The sequence below is a fragment of the Cyprinus carpio genome, chromosome A23 (assembly GCF_018340385.1).
Source record: "Cyprinus carpio isolate SPL01 chromosome A23, ASM1834038v1, whole genome shotgun sequence".
Lineage (NCBI taxonomy): Eukaryota > Metazoa > Chordata > Actinopteri > Cypriniformes > Cyprinidae > Cyprinus > Cyprinus carpio.
In genome coordinates this window covers 4,388,626-4,401,207 of record NC_056594.1, presented here as the reverse complement: position 1 = coordinate 4,401,207, position 12,582 = coordinate 4,388,626, and the positions used below count along the sequence as shown (strand labels likewise).

The window sequence follows — 12,582 nt, the reverse complement described above, 5'->3', positions numbered from 1 at the left end:
GCTCTTTCCTCTGCTCTTCCACATTCGTCACTGTGGTTGCATACATCCTACGCCATTCGCTGGATGCCACTCTCTCATGAATGCACATATGACAGTTAGGGAAAGCTTGAGATTAAGGTTTCTAAAGTTGTAAATATGGATATTTTTCTTACTTGCATCACTTCACTTCAGAAGGCCTTAATTAACCCCCTAGAGCCATGTGGGCTACCATCCACTCCCATTATAAAGCATGGATTACCCTGGACATTATTTAATATTACTCTGATTGTATTCGTCTGAAAGAAGAATGTCATATACACCGGATGGCTTGAGGGTAAATCATGGGATAATTAAAATTTTTGGGTGAACAATCCCTTTAACACATGGTAGACTCCATTGCTTTTAAAGGAGATCTGGACTAGAAGAATGACCTCCTGTACCTGTGGCTGAGCTGTGCCCCCCGTAAGCTGGTCATGGTATCTTCCAGGTTCTGCCGGAGGTCGAGGACATTCTGAACGGTACGTTTCCTCTGGGACTCGGGATCTGCAGGAAAGAGCAGAGAGGAGACAATAAGTGGCTGGTTAATGCAGGCATTTAGTGGGGATGTGGCCATACACAGACAAACACAGCCATGTGCATTAAGATTTAACGCTTTGTGGAGAAGATCCAACAAAAACATTAATATATAGATGTATGTTATCGAGCCATAGTCCACATTTCCACTCACACACATAAAGTATCTCAGTTTTCAGGAACAACACACAAACACCTTTCTCTCACAATGTAAGAGTGCAGATTAATGAAGCAGAGGAATATGACAATTCAGCAAGTAGGCAGCATTTCAGGCAGTACTTATGAATTAAACATTACATTTTCAGCCTGCCAAGATGCCAAAACCTCTTTGAGCTACTGTACTAGCAAGCTCACTGAAACAGGACTTTAGTATGTATAAAAGGTCTCCTTTCAGTTTAATTGCTTGCTTTATTTAGGCAAATGTCTTTATACAGATTTAATTGACATTCTAGCTGTAAAACTGTCAGGAGATGCATTATACGTCTTAACTCTGACATGCTGAGGACAGTTTTAAAACTGCTGACAGTAAAAGTGCTGTATTTCATCTAATCAGCATCCCACCCTAAAAAAAAAAAAAAAAAAAATACCTTCCCGGTCTACTAGTGTCAGATCATGAAACCACACAGTGCAGTTTAGTTCATCAGTTTAGCTTTACACACAGACTCATATGGAATGAAATTCTAGTGTAATACTTATCAGATACTGCCTACAATTTACAATAAAATTATGTGAAACAGAATGAAATATATACATTGTTGTCATATGACTTCACTATGTTTAACTTAAGTTACAACATGTCATAATTTTGGAAATAAAAATGTCTTTGTAAAAATGGCAAATCTTTTGAACAATAAAATAGTGGAAAAAAGAGACTCATTGGTTGATATTGCTTCATTTATACAATTAATGTATCACACTGGTAATTTAATTGAGCACTTTGCAACTAAATATATGTTTGTGTAGACAGACTTTTGGCTACAGGCATAAAGTCTGGTCCACATTGAGGTTTATTCGGCACAGCACATTTATTATTACGTCACCCTCAACTGATGATACTACAGGCATGCTGATAGCATGCTCAGATAGCATGCTCAGATGATAACGCATGCTCAGATAATAACGCTGCAATCTCAAAGTTTGTAAAAACAATTAAAAAGATTTTGATGAAAATTTCACATAATTTGCTAACTTTGTTAAAGGGGTCATATGACGTTGCAAAAAATGAACATTATTTTGTGTATTTGGTGTAATGAAATGTGTTTATGCGGTTTAAGGTTAAAAAATTAATTACTGACAAAAACAGTTAGCGCTTCTCCGATGACGTGATTTGACTTTTTCAAGTCTCTGAAAACAGCATTAATAAATAAATAAAAAATAAAATAATTTAAAAATCAGTTTTAGCCAAAATGATTTTGAAGGGATTTAATTACTGACCAAAACAGTTAATTACTGACACAACGGGTAAACACGTCAGTGTCAAAGAAATTCGAAAAGACAGAAAGCGAAAATCATGTTTTTGGTTGCAATTGGGAAAATTTGTTTGTCTGAAATATCAAGAGGTAGTTTGTTGTCGATAAACTTTACTACAACTGGTTTATCACCTGTAAACAAGACACCATGAACAGCATCAATTACCCAATTAGCCAGCATTATTCAATTTAGTTTTGGGGCTAAATGAAAGCTTGAATTTCATTTTCAGTGTTTCAGTGAAAAATATTTCTGCACATGACTAATTGGAATAACTTCATACACAATACACTTTAGACAGCCCGAGAATGGTCCGTGCCATCTGAGGTAGACATCCCCCAAAACCTGATCACTCACACCATCTTGTATGTTTCCCCTGGGGTGTGTTAATCCTGAAGCTTGACGAGTCAGCACAGCAAGACTCCATGCCAAACCCTCTGTAATGACATCCAGACTGGCATTAGTCAAAGTCCTAGTCTTAATTCACTTTAATCTTCACCATAGCAAAATGAGTGTGTGTGTGTGTTTGAGAGGGTGTGTGTAGTGGATCAGCACAACACATGGAGGTGGCCCATGGCTTTGTGATGAAAATGGAGAACCCCCTTATGCGGCCCCCTGTAGAGTGTCTCTTCATTCAAGCATAATCTCATACAATTAGACTCATGAAATACAATGAGTATCCCAGAGTGGTTCAAATAGACTGCTCTATAAGTTGGGCTGTTGATGAGGGTGGTTTGATTTACAACTAGTAGTAGTGACTTGTACTGTACATAACCACAGCCTTCTATGTTGATTACACAATTATGTTATGCAATGCTTTTGTAGGTCCGATCTGAACAGTAAGACCGAAATAGATGTCAACAAATGCTACAATAATATTATAAAAAACAAAAAACATTAATAAAGCATCAAAAAAAATAGTAAAAAAAATAGTATCTCGTGATTATTATTTTTATTTTTTTTACATTCACACTTAAATATGATAAGATTCCAATTGGATACGAACAAAAATCTGATTTGATTCTTCTAGAAGTATAATCACACTGTCATATCATTGTTGTGTTTGTTTGAGTGTCCGACCAGCTTAACACTGGATTAACCGTTATTGTAAGTTTTGGATGGGGCTGACAGCTTGGAATCCTGTTGGAAAACATTATATTTTATTATTTTAGGCCATTTTTGCCATTCCTTTGGATATTATATACATCACCATTAATTTAGCAATTCTTGCTTTATAAAAGCAAAGATGAGCTGAATTTAAAGCAGGCTTACCACAATCCCCCATTGACAATATGACAGTGATGGTGTCTACATCAGTCTGTGGCTGAAAGGGCCATTAACTCTCTGTGATAGCACATAGCATTAAGCAGTGAGAGGGTAATTACCAGAAAATGGACAGATTTGAGAGAACATGTTGGATTCAATGGACCTTTTACAACCAAAATATTCACTGCGGACTTGCTTCCATTCATCGCTGGATTCAGATTTCATGTCGGTCACAAAAAAGCATGCATTTTGAAGCATATGTTTGTCCAAAAACAACATTTTTAACTGTAGCCACTGAGTTTCCTCACAGTAATATGTAACCGTGCATGGATCACTCCTGTTGGCAGACGGATACATGTAAATTTGTCCTGTTGAGCTCTGGTGTAACGAACGGAGACTGAGAAGATCATCACACTTCCACCCCCATGACTACAGACCCCTGCGGGTCCGTCCAGCTGGCCAGTGCTGGAATGACCTATGCAGTGAGAGAGAGGTCATGAACCTATGAGGTGTCCATCACCCTGATGGTTGTAGTCTAAGCACGGCCAGTCTGGCAACACCGCTCAATGCTGCAGTGATGGCGAAAAAAACACGCTCATGTAAACATATCACATTGATTTCACCATTAAGAGGTGTGACATATAAGAACTATTGATTTCTGTGGCTTTGGGAATTAGCTCAATACTGAGATGATTGAGTCGCTGAACGTATGGAGCGCTGCAGCCATGTGCTGATCAAAGTGGTCAAGCTGTTCACATTTGAATGGTTATCTCCAGTGGAAAGCAGGAGGGATGCCAGATAAATATTCTTTTAATCATTTGTGGTGTTTGCTAAGAGGTTGAGCAAATTCTGAACCCTAAATATCAAACTTCAGCACATCAGAACCCCCATTTGTGCCAGCACAAATGTCACTAAGCAACCGCACCCTAAAAACCAGCTCAAGACCCTAGCAACCACCAGAACACCACAGTAACTGCAGAGCAATGCCCTGGTAACCACCACAGCCTCTTAGCAACCACAGGAACACCTTAGCAACACCCCAGAAACCACCCTGAACACCATAGACTGGCCTGGCAATTACCTAGAATACTCTAACAACCATGTAGCAACACCCTAGCAAACACCAAAACATCTGTGTAGCAACGTCCTGGCAACCAGCCTGAACATACTAATGACCACATAGCAATCTCAGGAACACCTTAGTAATACCCGAGCAATCACCCTGAACACCATAGACTGGCATGACAATCACTGAGAACACTCTAAAAACCAAGTAGCAACAACCTAGTAACCACCAAAACACCACAACAACTGCACAGCAATGTCATGGCAACCACCCCAAACACACCAGCAACCACCTAGCAACCACCAGAGCACCTTAGTGACATCCTAGCGACCACCCTAAACCATACACATGCATGGCAATCACTCAGAACACTAACAACCATGTAGCAACACTCTAGCAACCACCAGAACACCACAGCAACTGCAGAGCAACATCATTGGCAACCACCCTGAACATACTAACAACCACTTAGCAACCAGAGGTACACCTTAGCAATACCCTAGGAACCACCCTAATGATCTAGAACACTCAAACAACCATGTAACAGCACACTAGCAACCATCAGAACATCTATATACCGCCCTGAACATACTAAATGCCACTTAGCAACACCTTAGCAATCACACTGAACACTATAGTCTGGTATGGCAATCACAGAGAACACACTAACAACCAACAAAACACCATGGCAACTGCATAGCGATGTCATGGCAACCACCCTGAACACACTTACAACCACATCGCAACCATCAGAACACCTTAGCAACACCGTAACAACCACCCTGAACACAATTGTCCTGGCAATCACCAAGAATACTCTAACAACCATGCAGCAGCATCCTAGCAACCAACAAAATACCATAGCAACTGCATAGCAATGTCATGGCAACCACCCTAAACACACTAACAACAACAACATACAACCACTAAAACAGAAACTGCATAGCAATACCTTGGCAACCATCCAAAACGCTCTAGCATCCTGGTGCCAAGTTTTGCACAAGCAAAAAAAAATAATAATAATTACATATTAATCAGAAAATTTATTATCAACGAGGCCTTGTATGGCCAATGAAAAACATCATTCAGATTTTCAGGATAGTTCAGACTCCCACTATGGCTTGGGTATCATGTCTGCTACCGTACACTAGATGGCACACATGCTTGGGCACTTCCCTCTTCAGCTTGGCTGAAACAGTGCCTTAAAGACTGGCACTCCATCCAAAATGCCCAAGAGTCAGATTCATTCACTGAGCAGTAGTAGTTAAAATCATATTAGACACACTTGAATCGACTACTCTAGGACAGCTCATTTCATTTGCGCATGATTTAAATCCATTCCTCTCTACATTCATCCTGATGAATGTGCCAGCAGGGTAACCAAAACTAGCAACAGAAAAACACTGGGGTGTTTTGTAGCTTTTTCCAGTGTTTATTAGGGTATAATGAGTGGAATTGTTATTTATGTCTTAATTAAAGGCGTTTTCTCTGAGAAGGCAAGGGAAGTCATTTCCTTTAAAACATAAATAAGTCGAAAAATAAAATGATTTCTATCTAAAGCCACAATGTCACTCTCCAAAAGACAGACCGCTTACAAAATAAACAACTCACAGGACTTTTACCTCATTTCACACACCACTAATCTCAAAGCTATGAAAGATATGTTACATGGGTTTTCTGTAACACTGTCTGTGTCTGCCAGTGGAAGTAGAACGAGAAGCTCTGTAAAAATCATCTTTGTCCAGAATCAGTCATGCAACCAGGCTGCAACTACATGTGATCTTTAGTCATAAGACTTAAGTGCAGAATGAAGAGCATTTAATAATTATTAAGCATTTCTCACCCTTCCTGACACAAATATCTGCTCTTGGAACCAAAACAGGGATGTATAACACTATATCCTGAAACAAAAGACATCAGCCAGTGTGGAAGGAAGGGAGGGCTCCTCTCCAATCCCTCCACTTCATCTAATCGATTCCATGCGTTTGTTAAGCACAGCTCTCATTTATGGTAATTAAAGCCTCCCCACTACAGAGGTGAGGTTGACGGAAAGGTCCAAGACCATCAGACTTCCTGTTTTCCAAATCGGCCCGGGCCCAGAGGACCCAGCTGTAACCGGGACGAGGGAATGAGGAAATTAGGGATGCAAATTTCACCCCCAGTTGCAAGTAAGTTCCCAAGGGGGAAAGCTAATAAATCAAGACTAGCTGGTTAAATGCGGAATGGTGGGGGGGGGGGGGGGTACACCTGCATCCCCCTCTTTACACCATCATCTACTTGTGATGGGGTGCAAAGAGAAAGAGTTGAAAGCAGCCGCTACCAGCAATTCAGCCGTTCTCTTTTCTCAGTCTATTCAGGAGTATACAAGTTGATTCACGACTGTCCATGGAAAAACAGAGACACTGGAAGAATTCTAATGGTACATGCTTTGAAAGAAAAAGTGGCATTAGGCCGACGATCAGAGAACCAACAGTAGCTTAGTTGGTGTGTTACAATAATATGTTGCAACGACAAAGGACTGGGAAAATGGAAGCTTCTAAAGGAATGGGAGGACTCTACTGTATATAAAGCTCAAAAGCGAACACAATAAAACAAAGGCTGTAAAGTGTGTTGCATTCTAATGGGAAACACTAAACCCACACAAAGAACTTGTCAAATGCTTGCAATGGTGTAGTCACACCTCATTTAATGGGGTTTAAAAATGACCCTCTATCACAGGATGAAAGATTAATAGTAATCCCATAATTACAGTTAGTGTAAAATCGGGATTTATGAGGCTCTAGAACTTGGACTTTGATTTCATGGTCTCTATTGTTTGGAAAATCTTTGGGACATGCAATAGATCACTGCCCAGTGGATAGCTAGACGGTTTCCAAAATGTGGACAACAGTCTCAGTTAAGAAGACAGATCTACCATTGAGGAAGACCTCACACAAAGGGTCAGTTAAATCAGATCACAGATTTTAATGAAAAGTAGTAAGTCATGCATGCTAACCCTAATGACCAAATCTTCTGGATCTGCTCCAGATTCTTAGACCTATAGAGTCTCCCAAAGAGGTGAGAGTCCAAGAGAGATATTGGGGAAAAGTTCCAGTTATTAAAACAGTTTCAGAACTTCGGAGACATTGTTGCAGAGAGTCTAACCTAATATTATAACATCTTAACACTACATTGTTAAGTGTTTCATCTCTGAAATGCACTATCAACTTAAAGTACCATCTCAATCCGAGACTGACAGTGTCTTCCTAATGAGTAACTGAAGCATAGCCTGTCAATAGGGTGAAGACAGATGCTTACTGGAACCATCTTCTGCCTTTCTGAGAATGCTGCGAAAGCAAGAAGCGAAATGGACAAAGTAAATGGACATCAGAGAGCACTGACAACTCTGAGAATAATTTTTTTGCAGAAATGGGCCACTTTTCTAAGTGGTCTTGTCTGGAAAGAGAGTGAAACAAAGCACATGGAGCTCTTGCTAGATCCATAGGTCTTTACAAATGTTGGCTAATTTAGTAGTTTCCCACTTCTCCACCACAATTTTGTTTCCTTTCCAGTTTACCTTATGACCCTGCATCTGTGTTTTTTCAGTTCTACTCCTCTACTCAAGTCAGGTTGCTTAAAGACAAAGTGGTGACCTCGGCAACATAAAAACAGGAAGACACGTACACACGCAAGCACGCCACATCTGGTGAATGAAGGGACTCTTAAATAACAATAGAGTGTCCTGCAGACGCTTTGGCCAAATGGTAGAAGACACCGCGGGAAATGAGAAGACGGACTGGAATATCCGCACAAAATTACAATAATATCCTTGGGAAATAAATACAGAGGAAAGAGAGCTGTAATGCTCTGGTCGTATCATGCTAGTGTTGTTTCCAGAAAGCATTATAAGACTAACTTATCTTGCATCACTTGTGTTGCAATCCCATGACGCTTTTTTCAGAAGAAAACTGTTAGCAAAATCATGCAAAAGGCCAAACTGAATCAGAACAGCTGAGAAATCTACAATCGTTGCCAATGAAATAGACCTACTGCCATGACAAATCTGATTTGAAGTTCAGAGGTACTCAGCCAAGAAAACACAGGGAAGAATTTTTCACAACACAATGGCTGGGAAAAATTTTTAGGAACATTTATATATAATAAAGTCAGACACAACACTACATCCACCCTTCTGGACACAAAGTTTGGGCCCCAAACAAATATAGTGTATTTTAATTGGTACCTTGGAAAAAAGATGACTTCCTCTTCATGAATTTGTCTGTCATGACGAAGGGAAATCCCCTGTCTAAACTTATTTTAAGTCGGATAGCTCTTAAAATATATATGTATTGTTGTTGTCTTATAACTTGCAGTCAAAAAAAAAAAAAGTCAAAATAAAAGGAATATTACAGGTTCAGTACAAGTCAAAATGATGATTGAAAAATACAATTTTAGACTCAAAAAACTGGTTATTCTGAGGCACTTCGAAGTAAAAGTGGATGTGAATGGGGAAGATCTGACTGTTTAAACAATCAATTTTATAGTTGTTTTAGGGTCATTGAAACAAAGTTGTGAAATTGTATACAACTTTACACAGAAAAAGTCTGTACATGTTTTTTTTTTTTTCATCATGAAACTGTTTATTTCTTGTGCCTGTTCTATTGAAACTATTTTATAGATTGGGCCTATTCACTCCCATTAAAAAAGGCAAGACCAGAGGAAATGTATCTTTTGTGGTAATAAACATTATTCAACAAATGTGTTAATTGTGCTTAATTTGTACTTAACTCAAGATCTTCAACACATTTTTTTATTCTAAATGTATATTTCTAAGTGCCAATACTTGACAATTCTGGATATGCTAAAACATCTCCTTGCTCAGTGAAAGAGGTGGAAGTGACCATAGAATCAAGTTTTTCTATTTCTCCTTTAGGAAACACTTATTCCACACCACTCACAACTAAGCAGAAGCAGTCAAGTTTGGTGAGGAATCCCTACATGCTTAGGGGCAGGGAAGGGTGAACTGGAAGAGATGCTCCGACAACTGCAGGGTTTATAAACTGACTGGCGCAGAGAAGCATCCAATGCCACAGCTGCATCTCTTGCAAGCCTCTCAGGACTTGAGGAGGTCCACCCAGCTGTTGTTGTGCCCAATCACTGCACATACTGTATGACCAGCAGACAGTTTGTCAATAAAGACAGAGTCGTAAAAAGAGGTTCATGTGGAACAGTGTTTTCTTGCCAAAGATTGAGCATGAGTGTTGCTTAATGTCTTCTGTAGCTCAAGGAGGCAAGAGGTGGTGCAATGCCATGTAACAAACAAAAACATCATAACTCTGAAATGACCTCAGGCCAGAGTGATCCCATCACACCATGGAGGGTCAAAGAGACCATCTGTGGGACTGGAAACCATGTGTGGAGGGAACACAAGATCAACTGCTTCTTTCCTCTTTAGGGTGAAATGTTTGCTTTTAACAAGGGCTCTCCAGTCTTCTTCTCAATGCAAATATTAAGAGATTTGGCAGGTCTGAAATCGGCTAAGGATAGTACACATTCATAGTTGTATTCAACAGAGAGGACACACAAAAAGTCAATTATCTATTATCCTTAATGTTTTAAGAATCTCTCAAATACTCCTGCTGTATTCAAATAAAATAAAATAAAACTTATTTTGGATGTGATTAATTGTAATTAATTGCCTGACAGCAATAAATATAATATAATATAATATAATATAATATAATATAATATAATATAATATAATATAATATAATATAATATAATATAATATAATACAATATAATATAATATAATATAATATAATAGGCAATATCATCAGTTTGAAGTTTTAAAATTTAAAAAGGAAACCACCTAGAAACAGCAGTAACTCATTTTACCCTGGTACAGACAGTGTGGTGTTAAAAACACTGTGGATGGGAATAAATCTGGACAAAGCTGCTGGCACTGAAATAATGTATTATTGTAGAAAAAATATTTTAACGAGGACTTAAAGCCAATCTTCAGAATCAAAATATTCTTTGATTAACAGATGGATTAACAGAATCAAGAGGCATTGGGATGTTTGACTTTATAATGGCTTGTGTAAAGATGTGTTGGCAGCTGTGTGTGGTGTGTCTTTATTTTCTGGTGACAAACAACACATCTGTGACAAAGGCCAGCAATTCTCATTCTCTCAGTGTCTAAGTGTTCACTCTAGACCACTGGATATAATCATTCATAACGAAGTTTCAACTGACTTGATCTTCGCAAAACGTTGCTACAAAGCATCTCTGCTCCAAACCCTAGTGAGCATCCAGTTTCATTGGCAGCTAATGTTTAAGTAATTCACTTTTAATGAAACCTGACAATTTGAGGCAAAATTAGCAGCGGGGTACCATTGTTAATGTGACAAAGTAGAAGAGAGTTTATGATTGGATCCTCTAGTTTAGTAGAAAATCCTATTATCAACAAGTACATTGCCATTTAGCACATCAATATTTAACTCAGATTGCATTGCCTGTTTCTTATCAGTAATACAAGAGCAATGAGAATTTTAGTAACCACTAGTGACTGCTGGGGAAAAGAGTTGAATTATTGCCCTTTATTCGCACATGCAAACCCCAGACACATCCTCACATAAAACTGAGAAAAGCTTGCACAATCATTTCCCCATGAGTGTTTTAAGCAGCCAGCATCCAGGATATACGACAGGAAAACGGAATAGTGTTTGTGTGGTGTTTTCTAACGACTGAAAAAGGCTGTAACAGCAGAGGCCGTCTCAACCACAAAACAACTGCACATAAACCACCACTTGGCTTGAAAAATAACTGGACATTTGAGGAAGACCCACAGAGCAGCTCTCGCTTAACTGACTTAAAACAGGCTAAATACTGTATGCGCATGCATCCAAGAGTTGACCATGTTACATGGAAATCCACTGGAAAGTATTGCTCCTTTGATTTATTTTACAACATGCTTAAATATAGGGCTGCTTTCAAGCTCATGTTTGTTGACGACTAAAACTCGATCTTTGCTAAACAGGCTGAAACTGCATTCATTAAGCCAAAAAAGAGAAAGATTCACAATATTTCTGATAAGAGCTAAATAGACATTATCTCCATGTCACATGCTTGCATAAATGAGCGCGTTCCTTCCGCTCCTCCGTTTTGCAGACATGCAGAAATTCAATTAGGACTTAGATTGCATTAGCATGCTGTGGCATGGAGATGTTGGTCATGACAGTAATCACATTACGAATCTGTTGGCCGTCAAAACGGCACACAAGTCATGGTCTCAGTGCTCACAAAATGGAGGCACAGTTGGGTTGTGCATGTTTCCATGTTAACTGAGGTGGACGAACCAAAACTTGGTTGATGGGTTTAATGCAGAGCATAAATTCCGAGTATGGGTCACCATACTTAGCCACATGTCACTTCACTTTCATTTCACTTTGTACAGTTGATTGAGAATAGAGTTTGTTGTTACCATGTGACTAATTAAAATATGTCTTTATTATTATTTTATTTGATTAAATTACAGGTGTGTGTGCATATACACATAATATACTGAGCTTGCGATGCTGGTTGGAATGTTATTATTGCCTTCTCCCTTAAGTATAAATGTGATGTTACATTATAATTTTACTAAAACAGCATCTTGAATGTATAATTATGCTGCCTACCTTTTGGAAATTTTGTGTTGGACATGTGACTACGATGCCTTAAACTGCTGCCTACGTAGGCAGGTCACTAGGTTTGGGAATAGAGAACTACTGATGACCAGTCACTGCAAATAACATAAACTTCATACATTCAAAATGCGGTTGTATGCGTGACTGTATGTATGTCTTTAAATAGTAAGTGTGTTTGTGTGGTTTCCCTTGAGATCTGCTCTTACACAACCAGACCTGGATGAAATGAAATCAAGCACGCTGTGAAGAGAAGGCCTGCAGCATGCTGGGATGTCAATTTTTTCAAAGTCAGTTTGACTTTAACCCTTGCGACAATTTCCTGGCTTGTTGAGCTCAGGAAAATATAACATACACAGCAAAAGCACTGCATTTTAGTGATGGTTTCTGTTTAAAAGGGGCTGCTTGTATTTATAAAACCATTTCCTGAACATTATCATTTCTCTAACTGCCCAGTGCACAATTCTACAGGCAATTTAATGTGGACACACACATTTATCATGCATAACCCAACAATATCAAATACAGGAAATGAGGAAATCCTGTGCCATGACTTACAAAATGC

The 12,582-nt window shown here is 38.9% G+C and overlaps 1 protein-coding gene across 5 annotated transcripts in view; it reads right to left on the bottom strand.

Annotated features, from left to right (window-relative positions):
- Positions 1 to 12,582, bottom strand: part of LOC109064091 (neuron navigator 1-like) — a 124,538-nt gene that overhangs the window by 81,074 nt on the left and 30,882 nt on the right. For all 5 annotated transcript variants that reach the window (XM_042712696.1, XM_042712700.1, XM_042712697.1 and 2 more), the window contains one exon: positions 420 to 522. In XM_042712696.1, the coding sequence (XP_042568630.1) occupies positions 420 to 522 (103 nt within the window). The remainder of the gene's footprint in view (positions 1 to 419; positions 523 to 12,582) is intronic.